This window comes from Mastigoproctus giganteus, chromosome 9 (assembly GCF_048544385.1).
Source record: "Mastigoproctus giganteus isolate SK-2022 chromosome 9, ASM4854438v1, whole genome shotgun sequence".
In the NCBI taxonomy this organism is placed as follows: domain Eukaryota; kingdom Metazoa; phylum Arthropoda; class Arachnida; order Uropygi; family Thelyphonidae; genus Mastigoproctus; species Mastigoproctus giganteus.
The window spans coordinates 97166842-97189516 of record NC_143583.1 but is presented as its reverse complement, the minus strand read 5'-3'; the positions used below and the strand labels follow the sequence as shown (position 1 = coordinate 97189516).

The 22675-nt window shown below is 37.4% G+C and overlaps 1 protein-coding gene across 1 annotated transcript in view; it reads left to right on the top strand.

Annotated features, from left to right (window-relative positions):
* LOC150080572 (lysophosphatidylcholine acyltransferase 1-like) overlaps window positions 1-22675 on the top strand; it is a 190724-nt gene that overhangs the window by 35748 nt on the left and 132301 nt on the right. Inside the window, exon 4 of the mRNA XM_090380741.1 lies at window positions 20333-20506. Within this exon, the coding sequence (XP_090236867.1) occupies window positions 20333-20506 (174 nt within the window). The remainder of the gene's footprint in view (window positions 1-20332; window positions 20507-22675) is intronic.

Below are 22675 nucleotides of genomic sequence, written 5' to 3'. Positions count from 1 at the left end.
GACCAGTGTCCATTGATTGAAACCCTTGATCTGGGATAGTGGCATGCACTTTAAATAGAAACCAATATACTTCTCCATTGGAGCAGATCCTTTTGTTTAAACTTCACAGTATGAGCTCAGTGTAATAATAATAAAATCATTTGCCCTGACCTTAATTACATCTAAAGCATAATTATATCTTAATTACTCTAAACCATGCAATAGATTCACTGAACTGTTTGGAAATAGTTTACCTCTAACAGCTGATGAGATCCTTAATTTTGTTGAGTGACTCATACTTCTACCATTGTCAGTAACCACAGATTAGCATTAGCATTAGTTGAGGCAAATGATGCAAGAAAGCAAGCTTATACAGCATCAACCAAAAAAAAAAAAAAGCCCTTCCCATTTCGCCCATCTGGTCACTCCAAATGTTTGTCTAGTTCAGCCTTCAATTTACTTAAGCTATCAACTTCCACAACAACAGATGGAAGTTCCAGCAATCAACTACCCACTGACTAAAGCCAAACTTCCACACATCTATTCTACAACCGTCTGTCTTCAATTTGAATCTATGCCTCCTCAGGTTTTTAGTCAAAGCAAGCAGAATTCAGCATTGAGCCTGCTCAAACCATTCAAGGCCTTATACACCTCAATCAGATCACCTCGCAGGTGCCTAGTCTCCAGATGCTGCAACTTGCAGGATTTAAGCCTTTCTTCATAAGCGCACTCCTTTGTTCTCTCCCTAATCTCGATTCTCTTCTCTGTACTCATTCTAGCAAATCTACATCCTTCCTAAAATGAGGCTTCCAGACCTTTACACAGTACTCAAGGTGTGGCCTGACAAGGGTTAATCAACTCCTTGTCTCTGCTAGCACAATTCCTATATATCATTGACAGAACTCCATGATGACCTGCTCTGGCAGCCCATTTACACTGCTCAGAACTTCATATCTCGCTGCACAATTATCCCCAGGTATTTTTCATTCTCCACCTCCCTGAGTGTAGTACCACAGAGTTGGTATGTTTCTCTTGGGTTACTGCTACCCATATGCAGTACTTTGCATTTGTCATTGTTAAACTTCAGTTGCCACTTCTCAGCCCATCTGCCCAATTTTCTAGATCCTATTGCAGTAGCACACTGCCATTACTGTCATTAACAACCCTGCCAACCTTTGTATCATCCGCAAACTTGGACATTAAGCCTGATATACCTTCATCGATATCATTGATAAATACACAAAACAACAATGGGCCCAGCACCGAACTCTGGGGGACTCCGTTAATAACATTAGTCCATGTAAAGCAGTGTCCATTCATGACCACTCTCTGCTGTCTCCCACTCAACCATCCCTTTATCCATTGCAGAAACTTGCCCTTAATGCTATACTGCTCCAATTTGTACAGCAGTCTTCCACTTGCAACAGTATCAAAAGCTTTCCTGAAATCCAAGTATATGATATAAAAATTATTTTTAGCATCCAGTTCCTTTGTGACCACATTGTAGTATCCAGTCAGATTAGTCAGACAAGACTTTCCCTTAACAAACCCATGCTGTGTCTGAACTATTGCTGCTGTCTTGTCTTGTCTTGGTGATTCTGTATCATCTCTTTAACCAATGACTCCATTATTTTCCATGGAACAGAAGTTAAACTAACAGGTCTATAATTTCGGTGTATAACAGGTCGCCCTTTGAAACCCTTTTGTGAATTGGGGATACATTTGCCCATCTCCACTCCATGGGGACCTCCCCTGACTGTAAGGATGCTCTCATAATTACTACAGGTTTGCTTTCTTCCTTTGCTGCCTCCTTTAATATAACTGGATAGATCCCATCCACCCCAGGTGCCTTTTTTATGTTTAACTTCAACAATTTCTCCTCTACTTTGCTCTCAGTTATCACAAAATCACTTAGCTCCCTGTTAGAGTTTGATAAACTTCTGGCATTCCCTTCCTTGAATAACTCCTCGTGTGAATGTAGATGCAAAATACTCATTCAGTTTATCAGCTACTTGAGTGGAATCATCGATAGTCGAACCATTTATGTTAAGTGGACCAATCTGATTCACCCCCTTCCTTCTAGAGTTTACATAAGTAAAGAAGTCTTTGCTGTTTTCCTTTGCGTCCTTTGCCAAAGATTTCTTATAATCTGCCTTCAACTGCCTAACATCCTTTGTGACTTGATTACAGACAGATTATATCTGTCATAGGCTTCTGTGTCGCCTGATAATTTATATGCATCCCATGCATTTTTCTTCTTTGCCATGAGCCTCATTAATTCATCTGGCATCCATTTAGGCTTGAACCTTGAACAGTATTTCTTAGTTGGTATGAAAATTCTAGTAGCCTCCAAGATTGAGTCCCTGAAGGCTTCTCATTTTGAATTCACCATTGGTAACATCATCAGTTGATCCCACTCTATAGAATCTAAAAACTGTCTGAGACCTCTGTAGTCATCTTTACGAATACAAAAACCCTTCCCTTTACCCTTGATCATAGTTACATCTTTAAGTAAATCCCACATCAGTACACTGTGATCACAGTCACCTTGTGGTTCCTTTATCTGCAAATTCCTAATGCATGCATCGTCACTGCTGATAATCAGATTAAGGGTATTACTCCCTTTGGTTGCCCCTCGAATATGTTGCTGTAGAAAATAATCCTCCAATAAATCCACAAAAGTCTTGCTAGCGTGGGAGTGACCAACCCACAAGTTCCAGTCAATATCTGGAAAGTTAAAATCCCCCATTACAAGACATTCTGATTTACTGGTCCATTCTATTTCTCTACACAACTGTTCATTGTACTCATCAGATTCATTAGGCCTATAACACACTCCTACTCTCATTTTCCCTTTCCCAGTGTTTAGTTACACCGAACAGACTCAGCATTGCACTGTCCACCCATGTCGACTGGATGCACTTCCTTAGATTTTGTGTTTCTTAATGAACAGCATAACCCCTTCACCATTCCTACCCTGTCTGTCCTTTCTGTACACATAGTACTCCCCAAATTCCAATTCTGCACTGCTTATATCTGTGTGACACCATGTCTCTGATATCCCAACAATATTTGCCTTTTATGTCTTGATCAGCACTTCAAATTCATCAGTTATATTTACTATACTTCTAGCATTAGTGTACATGCAAGTATACATGCACTTGTTCTTACTCTTAGTTACCCTAACACAGCCTATGTATTGACTTGTTCCATGCTGACTCCCAGCAGCTCTTGAAATCCTCAGAATCTTGCTCTCTAGGCTGCTGCTCATTACAATAGAAGCAGTGCAAGAATCACTTTTGCTTCTGACTGCAGCTACTGTTAATCTTTTAGTCTGTGAATCCCCCAAACCCCCCAACCCTGCCTCGCTAGCTTCAGCAAATATTCTTGCACCCTTTCTATTTAAGTGTATCCCATCCGTGTAGAAGCAGTCTCTCCAGGTCCGAATTGATTGACAAGGCTCTCATCACATAGTCCCTCCTATCGTGTCTGGGCAGAATTGCAGACACTTTCAAACTTAATCCTAACTCACAACTTTTTTTCAGCATTGGCCTGTACTTTTTAAGTACAGGCCAATGCTGAAAAAGGATTAAGTATAGTGCTAACGTGTACACTATTGTTGTAGTAGTAGAACTACTACTACAACAATATCACCTTTTGTGCCCCTAAAAGATGATATCTGCTCTACAACATCATCACCTTTTGCCCCCTTGTAGACATACCATTGACATTATGATCTTGAGGATACTCTCTTGTAAGCCACTAATGATTGCATTCCTCTAATATTCTATATATCTCTGGTTCTAGAGTATTTCTGAATGCCCAACTGTGTTTTTAGTATTGGCCCCTTTATTTTAACTCTTGCAAGCTTAAGTTTCTGCTGAGGGAAAGAACATGCAACTGGGATTAGAGACATTCCAATTTTTGTACTTCTTTGATCAGAACTGAAGTGGTGAAACCCATGTTTAGTCTCTAGAGCAAAGTTTCCGGCATCCCCCTCCCCCCATACTTCTCCTTCAACCCATGCACGGTACTAAGTACTATAGGTTTTGATACCTTTCGTGTTTGGGGTTTTCATAAAAAAAAAAAAAAAAAAAAGAATAAATTACTTTCACATATGTGTATCTTCTGTGAAGTTGGCAAGTTTATTCCTGTGTTATGTTGAATAGAAGCTTTATTTCAGATCGATAACATTGGGACTAGTATAGTGATGAACTTACTAGGACCTGTTTTTTTTTTTTTTTATCAAGGAGAAACACTGAGAGTTAATTCATCTAAAGGAATTCTAATTTTACTTTTTATTAAAGTGAAAATAAAGAAAAAAAGAACATTTCCCACAGTTAATTTGAGTCTCAGAACATTGAGGTATATGTTTAATGTTATTCATTGTTCAAGTTGTAGAAATTAATAAATGTTTTAACTTATTTTCAGCATTGAAATGGTTGCTAGAGTGATAACTTCCAATGTAAGAAACAAAATTTTAAATAAACTTAATTTCAGCTTAGATGGTGGCACTTTTGCACTTCCAATTTAGAAGGATACTTATAAACCATTTCAGGTATAGAATTTTTGCTACATCATAACCAAATGAAAAAATTAAAGAGGAAGGAAAAACATCCATATTCTAACTGGAATTTTTAGAAAAAAGTTAATGAGAATAGAACTTTAAAGTTACATGTATCGCTATTTTTCACTTAAATACTGAAGGAACCAGTGTCTAGGTGAAATAGGATTCTCGGTATTCAACAAAAGGGATTTATTGATATACAGCAGCAGGCATGTTAAACTAGCGGGTCATGTACAGAACCTCAGACATTTGTTGTATGGCTCACACAAAAAATATCCGAGGATGCCTATATGAAAATAATGGTAAACGATGGTATTTAAATGAGATACACTAACATAAAATTTAAATATACACTAACATAAAACAAAATTTTAAATTGTACTAATCTTCAGAAATGCTGATAGTTATGAAATCATGTATTTTTGTACAAGGAGAAATATGTGAGTTACTAATGATGACATTCCTCTGATGTTCTGTATATCTCTTGTTCTATATTATTTCAGACTACCTGGCAATATATTTGGGATTACATCCTTCATTATCTCTTCCGTGTTAATTTCCACTGAGGATAATGACATGCAACTGGAGCTAAACACATTAGAATTTTTATGCCACTTTGATCAGAATGAATTTGTTTCTTATAGTATGTATTTTCTGCAAAGTTGGCAAGTTTATTCCTGTATCATGTTAAATAGCTTTATTTCAGATTGATGTCACTGGTAACACAAATTGATAAGACTAGTCCCTGAAGGGCACCTCCGTAGCCAGGTGGGAAGGAGCAGCAGTGCGTAGCACACACTTCTTGATTAGACCGGGGTTCGAGCCCATCACCACCAAATATGGAGGATGCGGAAAGGTCAGGGAATGACCACCGCATATCCTGGAGCAATATGGCCTTAGTTGCTAATGCTCCTTAAAAAAAAAAACAACAACAACAATAGTCCCTGAAGCTTCCCTAGAGGCATTCTTTCAGGTATAGGTAGGGCTGTTAATTGGGAGTCTATAAAACACTGATGGAACTGATACTGAAGTCCCACTTGTGAATCAAGTGTATTGAACTTCAGCAAAGTCCAGTTCTATAGAAACCAAATCCAAAAATGGATAGCTAGGGCTGTTACTTGGGTGTCTAAAAAACACTGATGGAACTGATACTGAAGTCCCACTTGTGAATCAGGTGAATTGAAATTCAGAAAAGTGCAGTTCTGTGGAAACCAAATTCTCTGCCTGCATCTTCAAATTAGTGGGATTTTAGTAACCCTGGGTCCCCATGTGTAAGGTCAGAAACACTGCACCTAGTATACTGGAAGTGACCACATGAACCAAATAAGCAGGAGTGAGGTGTGGTGTTCATATCATACAGAGAATAGATTCCCTTCTCTCTGTCACCAAGCAATACTATTGGGGGGGGGGGGGTTGATGACTGCCATCACCTAATATCACCACCAGTTTGCTTATTGGATGAAATCTTGAAACCCTTGTATAGTTTATACAGCAAAGCCCTAGCTAGCATCTCTTTCTTGGCTCTCCCTCTACCCTCTAGTTTTTTCTCTAATGCAGTATCAGTCATGTCTTTTGAGGGTATGATGGGCATTATGCCTATCATCATTCTTCTCTTTCTTGTGATTTCCTTCTCTCTCTCTCTCGGGGTAACTCAGAATTTTTTTTTTTTTTTTTTGCCTGGTGCAGAAAAAGCCTCAGGCTTCCTTGCACCATATGGCTAATAATGATAATAATTATGGCACGATCCCATTATTCCTTAGACTTTGATGGTACTGGACTATACCATCACACCAATAATTTGGTGTGATTGTATAGTCCAGTTTGGTATAGTTCAAGTAGAGCATATATAGGAGGCACTGTCAAGGCCATGTTATGTTGGGGAACTGGGTATATATATAATCTTGTTGCATGTACACTATATTCAAAAATTTCATTAATTCATATAACATATTCTCCTCTACCTTATTTACCCAATGCATCATGAACAGCCAAACTAACAGAACAAACATATCTGCAAAAAGACTTAATCCTCCCAAAAACTTCATTATTCGTTTTAAAATTATACATGGTCTCATTGATGTCTATTCCTACCTACAGTCTTCTGAGTCCCACTTATTTTTTCTGACAGAATCTTGTTATCAGTTGCCTCAGCCACCACTTATCTCAATTGCCCTAATTGTTTGTTTTGTGATTCTTTTTGCTTCAAATGCAGTACTTGCGCACAAGTCCTCTCTAATATTTTATATTTTTGATATATTTTATATTTTTAATCTGTGATACTTTTGATGCCTCTGATATTTTTGATCTCCTCTGGCTTAAAATCTCATTACCCCATTCTGTTAAATTCATCTGTTGACTCTCTCAATCTTCCAACTCTGCAAATCACTCAGAACTTTAGACTTTTTTCTTTGAAACTCAACTTTCCACAATCTAAATTTTGTAACAGGGACAGAATTTTTATTGGTGATTTTAATCTTCAGAACTCCAGCTGGCTTCACTACAGATCCAGCTGGTTATTAATAATGACCTTACAAAACTTGCTAATTTACTTACCAAAATGCTATACAGCTCTAACTGTATATCCAACACTCTTGACCTTTTCCTCACCAACAATTCTTCAGAGCATACAGTCAATGTTAAATGATTCTCCAAATATCTCAGATCACAATTTGGTGATGGTCTCTCCTCCAATAGAGCTGCTTACTTTCTCTCTCATAGCCATTACAAGGATGCAAAATGTGATGATCTGCATGATTTCTATTCCCCTTTCTCTTGGTTTGATTTCTGCTTTAAATCCTCTGAACCTAAATTATTTTAAGGATGAAATCCTTTATTCCACATTCCACCCTGAAATCTCATCCTGTGTCTGCACTTTAGTTTTTCAATAAATGTGCTAAGGCTGTTCAAGATAAGAAAGTAGCATAGCACAGATTGGCTTGTATCCAAACCTCCATCTTATTTTTTTGCCTATGCTGAAACCCCTAATAATTGTAAAACAACTATTAATCAATCCAAACTTGATTTTGAACAGGATAAGAGTAGAAAACTTGCTTCTTGTCCAAGTGATGATCATGGTTTCTGGTCTCTTGCCAAGGCTGTTCATCTCATCTGTCCATGTATATTTCCACCTCCATTACAACTTGATAGTGCTGTTGCATCTTCTCCTAAAGATAATGCTGACTAATTAGTATATTACTTTAACCAATGTTTTGATAATCTTGGTAAATCATCTTCTTCCATGCCAAACGTTCTCTGCTCAATGCCTCCAATGTCTTCTGAAAGAAGGATAGTAATAGTAATAGAGGCATGTGATGCAAGAAAGCAAGCGTATGAGTTTATGTAGCATCAGACAAAAAAAAAAAAAAATTCACACAACCATTCCCTCTAAATGTTTGTCCAGTTCCTCCTTGAATTTATTTAAGCTATCAACTTCCACGACAGATGGAAGTTTGATCCAGCAATTAACCACCCACTGGCTTAGGGCAAATTTCCACACATTATTCTACAACTGTCTTTCCTCAATTTGAATTTATGCCCCTTTAGGTTCATAATCTGAGCAAGTGAAAGAATCCCATCAGAATTCAGCATGTTCAAGGCCTTATACACTTCAATCAGATCACCTTGCAGGTGTCTAGTCTCCAGCTGCTGCAATTTGCCCAACTTAAGCCTCTCTTGGTAAGAGGATCCCTTCATTCCCCTCACAAATCTTGTTGTCCTTCTCTGTACAAGCTCAAGCAAATCTACATCCTTCCTAAATTGAGGCCTCCAGAGGATGTTAGAAGAATTCTGAACAGTCTTAATGCCAAGAAAACTCCAGGTCCTGATAACATGGTCATGGTCCCCACGTCCTGAGGGTGCTGACTCTCTTTACAAATTTAAAGATGCATTGCAGGATCATCTAGACAAGACTGCAGCAATAATTAAGACATAGCATGTATTTGTTAAGGATTTGTCTTGTCTGACAAATTTGATTGGATACTATGATGTGGTTACAAAGGAACTAGATGCAAAAAATAATTTTGATATCATATACTTGGATTTCAGGAATGCTTTTGACACTGTTGTGCATGGAATATTACTGTACAAATTGGAGCAGTATGCTATTAAGGGTAAGTTGCTACAATGGATAAAAGAGTGGTTGAATGGGAGAAGACAGAGAGTGGTAATCAATGGATGCTGCTCTTCGTGGACTAATGTTATTAGTGGAGTCCCACCGGGTTCGGCGTTGAGCCCATTGTTGTTTTGTATATTTATCAATGATATTAATGAAGGTATATCAGGCTTAGTGTCAAAGTTTGCAAATGATACAAAGGTTAGCAGGGTTGTTAATAACAGTAATGGCAGTGTGCTACTGCAATAGGATCTAGAAAATTGGGCAGATGGGCTGAGAAGTGGCAACTGAAGTTTAACATTGACAAATGCAAAGTACTGCATATGGGTAGAAGTAACCCCAGAGAAACGTACCAACTGTGTGGTACTACACTTAAGGTGGTAGAAAATGAAAAAGGCCTGGGAGTAATTGTGCAGTCAGATATGAAGTTTTCTGAGCAATGCAGACAGGCTGCCAGAGCAGGTCATGGGGTGTTTTTGTCAATGATATACAGGAATTTTTCTAGTAGGGAAAAGGGAGGCGATTATTCATTTGTATAAGACAATGTCAGGCCATGCCTTGAGTACTACATACAGGTCTGGAGGCCTCATTTTAAGAAGGTTGTAGAGTTGCTTGAGCGTGTACAGAGAAGGACAACAAGATTGGTGAGGGAAATGAAGGGATCCTCTTACCAAGAAAGGCTTAAGTTCTGTAAATTGCAGCAGCTGGAGACTAGGCACCTGCGATGTGATCTGATTGAGGTGAATAAGGCCTTGAATGGGTTGAGTATGCTGAATTCTGATGGGATTCTTCCATGTGCAGATTATGAACCTGAGGGGGCATAAATTCAAATCGAGGAAAAACAGTTGTAGAATAGATGGTAGAAATTTGGATATTTAGCCAGCGGGTGGTTAATTACTGGAACAAACTTCTATCTGTCCTTATGAAATTTGATTGCTTAAATAAATTCAAGGAGGAACTGGACTAACTTTTAGAGGGAATGGTTATGTGAAATTGTTTTTTTTTTTTTTTTTTTTTGCTGATACTACATAAGCTCATACGCTTGCTTTCTTGCATCACATGCCCCTGTTACTGCTACAATTACATTTCTCCACTCTCAAAACCTGTGCTTCTGAGCCTTCAGCTGTTTTATGCTGCCTTTTTGCACTTTGTTATTATATTGGCATCTTTCCTTCTGCCGACCGGGTAAAGTGCCTGCCTGGCAACCCAAAGGTCGTGGGTTCGAATCCCGCCTCTGGCTTGGATCAAAGTACTGCAAAAACCTTGGGAGGTGCATTATGGCCACAGAAGCCTATGCGCCAACTACCAAAAAAAAAAAAAAAATCTTTCCTTCTACATGGATTTTTGCTCACATCCAGCTAATTACTAAAGAGGGTTAAAAAATTCTCTCCCTTCAATTATCATTCCATTTCACTTACCTCTGTGTTTCCAGAGTAATGGAGAAATTTCCAACTGAAAACTGATTTGAAAACTGCCAATTCTTGTAAAGGTTGCTGCCATCTCGAGACCTTTCATCCAATCAGTAATCACCAATAAGAATTTCTTGAATGTAGATCCACTGGTGATATATTGGCTTATGTTATTCATCTTTGGACAAAATCTGTGGGAACATTTTGGTGAAATTCAAATAGTTATTTTTAACATTTTTGATCATGTTTAGTATAAAGGTCTTCTAAACAAGCTCCCATCTTATGGATTGCCATCTGTTTTTTGCAGTTGAATTGCTAGTTTTTTCTCTGACTACTTGCTGCTGGTGATTGTATGTGACTTTCTGTCGTGTGACGTCTCAATTTTATGCTGGTGTTTTCAAGGTTTGGTCTTTTTCCTACTCTCTTTCGTCTTGTATATTAATAACCTTCTTCCATTGATGGTTAAGTGATGGTAGCATGCTATATTCCACCTTTCACTTTGAGAAACCTTGTCCTAAACAAACAGCTTCAACCTCTGAAATATCTGCCAATTCTTTAAACTGATCTCCAGGTAATTCTCCAATGAGAATAAAATAACTTATTTAACTTCAATCCTTCTAAAACTCATTCTGTCTTATTTCATTTCTCACGAAAAAAGTCTACTGCTCCTGTGCTCATCTTTTATGATACTCAGATTTCTCAACAGATGACATATTGGAGATTACTCTGACTTCTAATCTCTCTTACCATAAACACCTCAAAAATATTGTGTCCTCTGTCAAAAAAGGTGGGCTTCATGTTTTGCTCTTTGGCATTATTTTTCTTCTAAACAGCTAATAACTCCATACAAATCTCAAATTCAACCTACCAGGGAATACTGTTCTCACATCTAGAATGGTGCTACCAAAACCTCTTTGAAGCTCCTCTATTCAAAAGGGACAGTCAGGTTAACTAATGATCTGTCTCTTTTTGCTCTGTCTTGTATTTTTAATTAAGCCTCATGCCTTTTCTGTAGATATTTCCATGGGCACTCTTCTTCTGAATTGGCATCTGTAATTCCACTGCTCTTTTTCAAACCAATCTGAACACGTGCCTCAACTAGTCAACATCCATTCACTGTCTAAGATTTTTCATCTTCCTGCTTTCTACTTCTCTTCTCTGGAACTGCCTTCCTTCACATGGATTTCAAAAAAATGTCTGCAGATATGCAAGTCTATAGTGAACAAGTATCTTCTGTCTTCTCAATCTTTAATCCACGTGTGGTGCTAAGTACTATAGGTTCTGATATCTTTCATATCTGGGTTTTCATTAAAAAAAAGAAAAAGAAAAAACACACACACACACACACACACACACACACACACACACACACACACACACACACACACACACACACACACACACATCTACATCTACAGATAGGGGTTCGCTGTATTTCCTTGTTTTTCCTTTCAGTATGGGTGGTTGTCACCCAGGTAGGCAACAATAGGTATCTTGGATATTATCTTGTGTGTATATATTGTTTAACAATCTAACATAAATTTAACTAGGTATGTCTGTCAGTTATTCACTACTCTTAACCAACATTAATACATGTAATCTAAGATAGTATATATTAAGATACTATATATGATACTATACTTAATATATAATTTATTATTATTATAGAATTTATTATAGAATTATGGGCTAGTGCCATAACAATATGTACACTAAGACCATAATGTAATATATAGTATAAGATACTATATATTACATTATGGTCTTAGTGTACATATTGTTATGGCACTAGCCCATAATTCTATAATAAATTTAATAACTAATTCCATACCATCTATGTCTATACCTATATCATATACTATATATATATTTAATATATTTCTCTCAGTATTATCACTGTTGCGCAGTGTGCCTGTTAGTGCCCCCCCATGAAATGTGCAGCTTATGAGCACTTTTGAGTTTGACACTCCTGATATATATAGGGGTGTAAAACTCAGAATTAAAGTATAAAAAGTAAGTCAAAATTATTATTATTATTATTATTAATAACCATATGGTGCAAGGAAGCCTGAGGCTTATGTTGCACCAGAAAAAAAAAAAGTTCCCAAGTTACCCTGAGAGAGAAGTAGAAGGAAATCACCAAGAAAGAGAAGAATGATGATATCTGGCTTGGGACCCTGGGTGTGCCAAGCCCATACTCACCAGATGTGAGCTCCCAGGGATAAATTACTGCACCCAATGTGGGGCATTTTTATGTATAAATACTTTAAATAGCCATATTTTGTAGAAGAATGTGAAATTTCAATAAGAAGTTTTCATTTTTAGTTAAAATAAACAATTAGGTTTTTAATAAATTTCCCTTATGTTGCAAATTAACTGGTGACCAATTTGTTGAAAAGAAGTGCATTCTGAAGTGGTACTGGAAGTATGAAGGTGTTAGAGGTTGAGTGCTCATAGAAACATTACTGTGGGACAAAGGTGCTAATGCAATCTAACAGTAACCTTGCAATAAGTTTGAAGAACATGGAACTGTTCACAACATTAATAATGATAGCTATTGGGAGGAAAAGAACATCACTAAGTGCCATAAACATCTAAGCCATTAGAAGTACAGTTAATCAGTCACCAGTAAAGTTAACAAGCAGTGTTCCCAAGAACTGCATTTGATTAAATTGAGTATTATTGGAATCTTGGACATAAAATTCAGAGGGATTCTTCCTCTAGCTCAGAAAAATCACCTGAGAGGGCATAAATTCAAATTAAGGAAAGACAGATGTAGGATAGACGTGCGGAAATTTGCCTTTAGCCAGCGGGTGGTTGGTTGGTGGAACAGACTTCCATCCCTGGTAGTGGAGGTTGATAGCCTAAATAAGTTTAAGGCTCAGCTGGACAGGTATTTTGAACGAACAGAGGGGTGAAGTGGATATGGGTTTTTTTTTTTTTTTTTTTGGCTGATGCTGCATAAGCTTGCTTTCTTGCATCAAATGCCTCTACTAATGCTAATGCTAATGCTAAAATTCAAATTTCATCCTTTGGCAATTGCATGTGATTTGGGAAAATGATCCTGATTGACAAACATAATTTATGAGTGGCACTGCCAGAAGAACAGTAATGATTTTCTGGATATAATGATATGGTTGGATGGAGGTGTGTTCAGATTAAATGGTCACTATAATTGTCATGGCTGCATTTACTGGGCTAGCAATATTTACCTCACTTAACAAAAAGATGTTATTTGGCTGGGATCAGAACATTTGTATATGGACAGGACTCTTCTCTCATGGGATAAATGAACCTAACAGATTTTAATGAATTATAAATATTTTCCAAATCATAGTTCATAAACAAAAGCAGATTTATTCACAATCCAGCAATGCTCATAGAAACTTAATTCATTCATTAATTCAAATGATATTAGGACAGAAATACAATGAAAAGATAAAGAAAATCTTATGAAAATGTTTATATTCAAATTAAAATCATATGCAAAGAGTTCAAATCAAATAGAATACAAATAATGTGCTTTTTTAAAAAAATAAACTTTAAATTATTGTGTTAAACATAATTAACATTAAATCTAATGAGATTTTGTAGAGAATGTCTTCTTAGTTGTGTTATTTTTATTTCTGTTGAATAGCAGTTCTATCATATTACTGCTTTATAATGTTATTCTTTTATTTTTCATAGAAAGTAAAAATATTTTTTGAATCCATTGTCAGAATTAGCAAAATTTTAAAGAAAGTATCAATACAATTTCTGGCTTCATATAATTTAATTTTTTATTTCTTTACTTCTTCACTTCTAGTTTCACCTGCAGATTTTTCCTCAACTGTTGTTGCTGTTTTTTTTTTTTTCCCCACCTCACTGTGTGATATCTAGCCTTATCTTCATCTTATAATGGTGGCCATGTTCTAGCCACATATTAATATCCTTATATTAAAAGAGGAATAAAGCATTTTGAACCTATGTGAGATCTAAATATCTGTTTATTTATGGTTTAAAATTATACACAGATGAAAATCAGACGTTTTTGTGTATGTTCCACCCACTTCAGCAGTGATTGCTGTCATTGATACAACGTGTGCTAGAGTAAGGCTTAACGACAAACTAGATGGTGTAAGGCTTAACGGAAAACTAGATAGCGAGTATAGTAGTATCAATTAATCAGTAAAATTTATTAATCTTATTCTTATTAAATTTCATTGTCAATTGAATTTTACTTTTTTAACTAAATAAATATAGCGACCTAGTTATTACAAACGTAACATCACAAATTAATACATATAAGTTGACAGGGGCTAAGAAAGTCATATAACGTAACTCGGAGATAATATTCAATACCAAAATACATATATATATAGTGTTATAACTGCATTGGGATATAGGTTTGGGGTTATATTTTATATTGGAATTTTATTGAACTTGAATAGAAATCATGACTCAGACCAGAGCAGCAAAGCAAAAGGCTCAAACTAGTGGAAGTGCTGTGGCTCAGGGGGAGGACTGAGGGGGGAGCGGTTGTCCTCTGAATCACAGTTTATTGAAATGCACTGCTTGTTTGATGTTTGTGGAGCAATCACGAACGGGACATGATATTGCCAAGGGGAATGTTTTTGTGTGTGCGCGATGTAAGGAGTGCGAGGAAATCAGGTGCCAACTCGGCATTGTTATGGGCTTATATGAGAGCTTGAAGGATTTAAATTGAGGGGCCCATCAAGCTCTCAGCTGCCCACATCAATGCCCGCGCTTGCACTTGAACATCATGCAACACAGCGACAACCCCCCCCCCCCGCCGCCTCTGTAGCCAGGTGAGCAGGAGCAGCAGTGCGTAGCACACGCTTCTTGATTAGACCGGGGTTCGATCCCGTGACCACCAAATACGGAGGATGCGGAAAGGTCAGGGAATGACCACCGCATATCCCCGGAGCAATATGGCCTTAGTTGCTAATGCTCCTAAAACCAAATAACAAACAAACAACAAGCGACAACCCCCAAGGCAGAATGCGCTGGTCCCAAAGGAACTAGTTGTTATAGGTGACTCTATTGTCAGGGAAATGGGGAACATATTGTGCAAAAAAGGATAGATGGAACAGGACCAGGGTATGTCTGCCAGGGGCAAAGGTTGATGATGTTGTAAGGCAGATATCATCCTTTAAGGGCACAAAGGGTGATATTGTTGTACACGATGGAACTAATGATATTAAGAGTAGGAGACCGGCAGAATTACTTAACAAGTACAAGACAATGCTGAAAAAAAGCCGTGAGTTAGGGTTGAATTTGAAAGTGTCTGCAATTCTGCCCAGACATGATAGGAGGGAGTATATGATGAGAGCCTTGTCGATCAATTCGGCCCTGGAGAAATTGTGCAAGGCTCAAGGGGGTAGAATTTTTCTCAGCCTGGTCTATTCTTGTTAACAGGAGAGACTGCTTCTACAGGGATGGGATACACTTAAATAGAAAGGGTGCAAGAATTTTTGCTGATTCTATCAAGGCAGAGTTAGGTGGGTCAGAAAACTGCTAGCTTGGGGGGATTCAAGGACTAATAGATTAACAGTAGCCGCTGGCAGAGGTAAAAGTAATTCTTGCACTACTTCTATTGAAATGCAATTGAGCAGCAGCCTGGAAAGCAAAGCAATGGGAATTTCCAGGACTGCTGGGAGTCATAGTGGAACAAGTAAATACATGGGCTGTGTTAGGGTAACTAAGAGTAGAAACAGGTGCATGTATACTTGCATGTACACCAATGCTAGGAGTACAGTTAATAAATTCGATGAGCTTGAAGTGCGAGTAAAGACATCAAAGGCAGATATTGTTGAGATATCAGAGACATGGTGTCGCACAGACATAAGCAGTGCAGAACTGGAATTTAGGGAGTACAATGTGTACAGAAAGGATAGACAGGACAGGACAGGAAGGGTTATGCTGTTAGTTAAGAAGCACATAAAATCTAAGGAAGTGCATCAAATTGATGTTGGTGGCCAATGCAATGTTGAGTCTGTTTGGTGTGACATAAGCACTGGGAAAGGAAAAATGAGAGTAGGTGTGTGTTATAGGCCTAATGAATCTGAGGAGTATAATGAGCAATTGTGCAGAGAAATAGAGTGGGAAAGTAAATTAGTGTCTTATAATGGGGGATTTTAATTTCCCGGATATTGACTGGAATTTGTGGGTTGGTCACTCACACACTAGCAAGGCTTTTGCGGATTTATTAGATGATTGTTTTCTACAGCAGCATGTTCGGGAGGCAACTAGGAGGAGTAATACCCTTGATCTGATTATCAGTAATGATTCTTCATGCATCAAGAATCTGCAGATAAAGTAACCACTAGGTGGCAGTGATCATCGTGTGCTGAAGTGGGATTTACTCAAAGAGGTAACTACCATCAATTGCTTTCGTAAAGGTGACTACGGTGGTCTGAGACAGTATTTAAATTCTATACGGTGGAACCAACTGATGATGTTACCAACAGCAAATTCAAAATGGGAAGCATTCAAAGAATTAATCTTGGAAGCTACTAGGCTTTTCATGCCAACAAAGAAATATTGTTCAAGATTTAGGCCTAAATGGATGTCAGATGAACTAATTAGACATATGACAGAGAAGAAAAATACATGGGATACATATAAATTAACATCTGACACAGAAGCCTATGATGGATATAAGCTGGTCCGTAACCAAGTTACAAAGGAGGTTAGGCAGGCGAAGGTAGATTACGAGAAATCTTTGGCAAAGGATGCAAAGAAAAATAGCAAAGAGTTCTTTACTTATGTAAACTCTAGAAGGAAGGGGATGAATCAGATTGGTGCACTTGATATCGATGGGTCATCTGTTGATGATCCTGCTCAGGTAGCTAACAAACTAAATGAATATTTTGCATCAACATTCACACATGAGGAGTTATTCAGTGAGGGGAATGCCAGAGGTGTATTCAACTCTGGCAGTAAGCTAGATAATCTTGTAATAACTGAGAGTAAAGTGGAGTAAAAATTGTTGAAGATAAACACAAGAAAGGCACTTGGGGTGGATGGGATCTATCCAGTTATATTAAAGGAGGCAGCAAAGGAAGTAAGCAAACCCTTAGCCATAATTATGAGAGCTTCCTTGGACTCAGGGGAGGTACCCGTGGACTGGAGATGTGCAAATGTGACCAAAATCCACAAAGGAGGATCAAAGGGAGACACAGGTAATTACAGACCTTTAACTACCTGTAATTACAGACCTGTAGTTTAACTTCTGTTTCGGGGAAATTAATGGAGGCACTGGTTAATGAAGTGTTGCAGGATCATCTAGACAACTTTTGTTATAGCTCGGACACAGCATGGGTTTGTTAAGGGGAAGTCTTGTCTGACTAATTTGATTGGATACTATGATGGAGTCACAAAGGAACTGGATGCAAAGAATAACTTTGATATCATATATTTGGATCTTAGAAAAGCCTTTGATACTGCTGCACAAATTGGAGCAGTGTGGTATTGGAGGCAAATTACTGCTATGGATAAAGGAATGGTTGAGTGGGAGAAGACAGAGAGTGGTAATCAATGGACACTGCTCTTCGTGGACTAATGTTATTAGTAGAGTCCCTCAGGGTTCAGTGTTGGGTCCATTGTTGTTTTCTGTATTTATAAATGATATTGATAATGGTATATCAGGCTTAATGTCCATGTTTTCAGACGATACGAAGGTTGGCAGGATTTTTAAGGACACTAATGATAGTATGCTGCCTCAACAGGATTGAGAAAAGTTGAGCAGATGGGCTGAGAAGTGGCAAATGAAGTTTAATATTGACAAATGTAAAGTACTACATTTGGGAAGCAGGAATCCCAGAGTAATGTATCAAATCTGTGGAACCACACTGACAGTGTTAGAGAATGAAAAGGACCTGGGGGTTTTTGTGCAGGCAGATATGAAGTTTTCAGAGCAGTGCAGACGGTCTGCAAGAGTAGCTCATGGTGTCTTGTCAGTGATATACAGGAATTTTTGTAGCAGGGATAAGAAGGTCATTATTATCTTGTATAAGGCAATAGTCAGACCACATCTTGAGTACTGTATACAGGTCTGGAGGCCTCATTTTAAGAAGGATGTAGAGCTGTTGGAACGAGTACAGAGAAAGGAAACAAGATTAGTGAATGGAACAAAGGGTTGCTCTTACGAATAAAGGCTTAAATTTTGCAAATTGGTCTGGAGACTAGGCACCTGTGAGGTGAGCTGATTTAGGTGTATAAAGCATTGAATGATTTGAGCATGCTCAATGCTGATGGGATTCTTCCTCTTGCTCAGAATAATCGCCTGATTGGGCATAAATTCAAATTGAGGAAAGACAGTTGTAGGATAGATGTGTGGAAGTTTGCCTTTAGCCAGCGGGTGGTTGATTGTTGGAGCAAACTTCCATCCGTCGTTGTAGAAGTTAATAGCTTAAATAGATTTGAGGCAGAACTTGACAAACATTTGGTGCGAGTGATGGGTGAAATAAGGGTTTTTTTTTTTTTTTTTTTGGCTGATGCTATATAAGCTTTTCTTTCTTGCATCATGTGCCTTTGTTAATGCTAATTGCTACTTCACTGTTACAAAGAACAGATGTTATTTGTTATATAGTTTCCAACTGGAAATAAAACAGATATTTAGGTCTCACATAGGCTAAAAATGCATCATTTCTCTTTTAATACGTTTACTTCATCTACACACCATTCTGCTCAAGCAACATGTAATATACTTTTTTTTTTTTTTGCTACTGTTGTACAGTCCCCTTTAATTCCCTCTAAATCAATGCAAACATAGTCATCATTTAATAGCTTTTTTCCATGCACTTACTATTGTACTCTTGCTTTATTTCATTTTAACTTGCCCAGTTATAAACAGTATATTAATATTGGCCACTGTTTATCCTCTTGTGCCCTGCTCACTGTCAGAATTGTAAAAAAAAAAATAAATAAATAATGCCTGAAATGTTTTCACTTGCATTTAATTTTTCTGTTTGAATGATTTTATTTCTTTTTTTTTCAAAGTGGTTGTGAAAGAATTCAGAAAAAAGTTTGGAACTTGTCATTAAATTCTTTCTCCTTTAGGAAAAATCTCCATTCTGCATAAATAAAATTAGAGGGCCTGAATTAGTGAGGATTTAGTGTATATGTTTTTTCTAATTTATCAAATAGCTGTTGGAGTGAACTGCTAACCAGTTTGGTGGAATTGGAAGGCTCAAATATATTTAAAGAAGAGTTGGACAGATAACTGGAAGAAATAGATGAAAACAGGCAAGATGCAGAGGTCATAGTTAGAATTATACTTGAAAAATTTTTTTTATTATTTTATTTTTTATAAAAGGCTAATGCCGCACAAGCCAAGCTCCCATATATCTGATACTAATCATTTTCAGAGCACTTCCTTGCACATTTCCTCATCAACTCTCTAAAAATGGTAAGAAGAGTTCACATCCAAATATATGGTAGTTTTGTTTTTATTTGAATCTGTCACTGATTATGGATGTTTTTGTTTAGTGAATTGGAAAATTTCTTCATTTTGGCAATATTAACATAGCAAATATGAATGTATATGAATACAAAATTACTGTTTGTATAATATACATTTTGTAAACTTTAATCTGGTGGCAGTGGCACAGGCTTTACAGACCCACCTGAAAAATATCTGTCGTGTATTATTCACCAACTTCTTTAACATAAACAAAGTTTTATTTTAGTAGTTTTAGAAGTGATATATATTCTTTATGCAGAGTGGAGTGAAGTTAAATTGATAAAACATAGTAATATGACCTGATGCATCAGTTTGAATTTTTACATGTGTAATGATTTTATGAACTACAAAATGGAATGGCTAATAGTTTCACGTTTATAGTATTTTTAACTAACAGGATTAATCAAAATTTTGTAGTTTTGAAAATAACAAACATAAAAAATATTAAATTTTTAAATTTAAATTTTTAATTAAAAATAAATAAATAAATAATTACATTTAAATAAGTATTTGAATTCATTAGGAAAAGGTCAAGCATTGATACACTGAAAGCAAAATTAAAAAAAAAACGAAAAACTTCTGCAGTAATAAAAAAACAAATAGCCAGGCCTCTCAAGCCTTGTGCCACCATTTGTTATGATTGTGGTGCAACTTTCGTTGAGTTAAAATGTATGGAAATAGCTTTAACATTAAAATTAATTTTAAGTTATAGAGTTTTAATTTTCCTTTTTTTTCCCCCACTTAGAGTACTATTTCATCTCTTTTATTCAAACTAATTGTTTTTAATTTTATTTTTTTAGCACTCATCAAATATGCCCAGCCTATATATGTAAAGCGAGAAGATGCAAATTCTAGACAAAATACCATTGATGAAATCATGAGGAGGTGTAATTCTACAGATGAGTGGGAACAAATAGCAATTTTTCCAGAAGCCACTTGTTCTAATCGTTCATGTCTTCTCTCTTTTAAGCTAGGTATAAATTATATAGTTATTATTACTTAAGATCATGAAAATTGTCCTCAGTTTTCATTTTTTGTTTAAAATGCAATTTTGGAGGCTGTAATTCATTTATTGCTGGTATGGATAAAGGGATGGTTGAGTGGGAGAAGATAGAGGTGGTAATCAATGGATACTGCTCTTCGTGGACTACTGTTATTAGTAGCATTAGCATTAGTAGAGGCATTTGATGCAAGAAAGCAAGCTTATGCAGCATCAGCCAAAAAAAAAAAAAAAAAAAAAACCCACTTCCACTTCACCCCTCTGTCCGTTCAAAATACCTGTCCAGCTGAGCCTTAAACTTATTTAGGCTATCAACCTCCACCACAAGGGATGGCAGTCTGTTCCACCAACCAACCACCCGCTGGCTAAAGGCAAATTTCCGCACGTCTATCCTACATCTGTCTTTCCTCAATTTGAATTTATGCCCTCTCAGGTGATTTTTCTGAGCTAGAGGAAGAATCCCATCAGCATTGAGCATGCTTAAACCATTCAAGGCTTTATACACCTCTATCAGATCACCTCGCTGGTGCCTAGTCTCCAGACACTGTAATTTGCAAAACTTAAGCCTTTCTTCGTAAGAGCACCCCTTTGTTCCATTCACTAATCTCGTTGCCCTTCTCTGTACTCGTTCCAGCAGCTCTATGTCCTTCTTGAAATGAGGCCTCCAGACCTGTATACAGTACTCTAGGTGTGGCCTGACCATTGCCTTATACAAGGGAATAATCACCTCCTTATCCCTGCTGGAAAAATTCCTGTATATCATTGACAATACTCCATGAGCTACTCTTGCAGCCCATCTGCACTGCTCAGAAAACTTCATATCTGACTGCACAATCACCCCCAAGTCCCTTTCATTCTCTACCACTGTCAGTGTAGTACCACAGAGTTGATACGTTGCTCTGGGGTTGCTGTTTCCCATGTGTAGTACTTTACATTTGTCAATGTTAAACTTCATTTGCCACCTCTCAGCCCATCTGCTCAACCTTTCCAGATCCTGTTGCAGCAGCATAGTGTCAGTAGTGTCCTTGACAACCCTGCCAACCTTTGTATCATCTGCAAACTTGGACATTAAGCTTGATATACCATCATCAATATCATTTATAAATACAGAAAACAATAATGGACCCAACACTGAGCCCTGAGGGACTCCACTAATAACATTAGTCCACGATGAGCAGTGTCCATTGATTACCACTCTCTGTCTTCTCCCCCTCAACCACCCCTTTATCCATAGCAGCAATTTGCCTCCAATGTCACACTGCTCCAATTTGTGTAGCAGTCTTCCATGTGCAACAGTATCAAAAGCCTTTCTAAGATCGAAGTATATAATATCAAAGTTATTCCCTGCATCCAGTTCTTTTGTGACTGCATCATAGTATCCAATCAAGTTGGTCAGGCAAGACTTCCCCTTAACAAAACCATGCTTTGTCTGAGCTATAACTGAAGTCTTGTCTAAATGATCCTGCAGGGCTTCTTTAACCAGTGCCTCCATTAATTTTCCTGGAACAGAAGTTAAGCTCACAGGTCTATAATTACTTGTGTCAGCCTTTGATCCTCCTTTGTGAATTGGGGTCACATTTGCACATTTCCAGTCTATGGGTACCTCCCCTGAGTCCAAGGAAGCTCTCATAATTATGGCTAAGGGTTTGCTTACTTCCTTTGCTGCCTCCTTTAATATAACTGGATAGATCCCATCCACCCCGGGTGCTTTTCTTGTGTTTATCTTCAACAGTTTCTCCTCCACTTTACTCCCAGTTATTTCAAGATTCTGCAGCTTACTGCTAGAGTTGAACACACCTCTGGCATTCCCCTTGCTGAATAACTCCTCATGTGTGAATGTCGATGCAAAATATTCATTTAGTTTGTTAGCTACCTGAGCAGGATCATCAACAGTTGACCCATCAATATTATTATTATTATTATTATTATTATTATTAATAGCCATATGGTGCAAGGAAGCCTGAGGCTTATGCTGCACCAGGAAAAAAAAAATTCCCAAGTTACCCTGAGAGAGAGAGAGAGAGAGAGAGAGAGAGAGAGAGAGAGAGAGAGAGAGAGAGAGAGAGAGAGAGAGAGAGAGAGAGAGAGAGAGAGAGAGTCAAAAGAATAGAAGGAAGGGAATCACCAAGAAGAGAAGAATGAT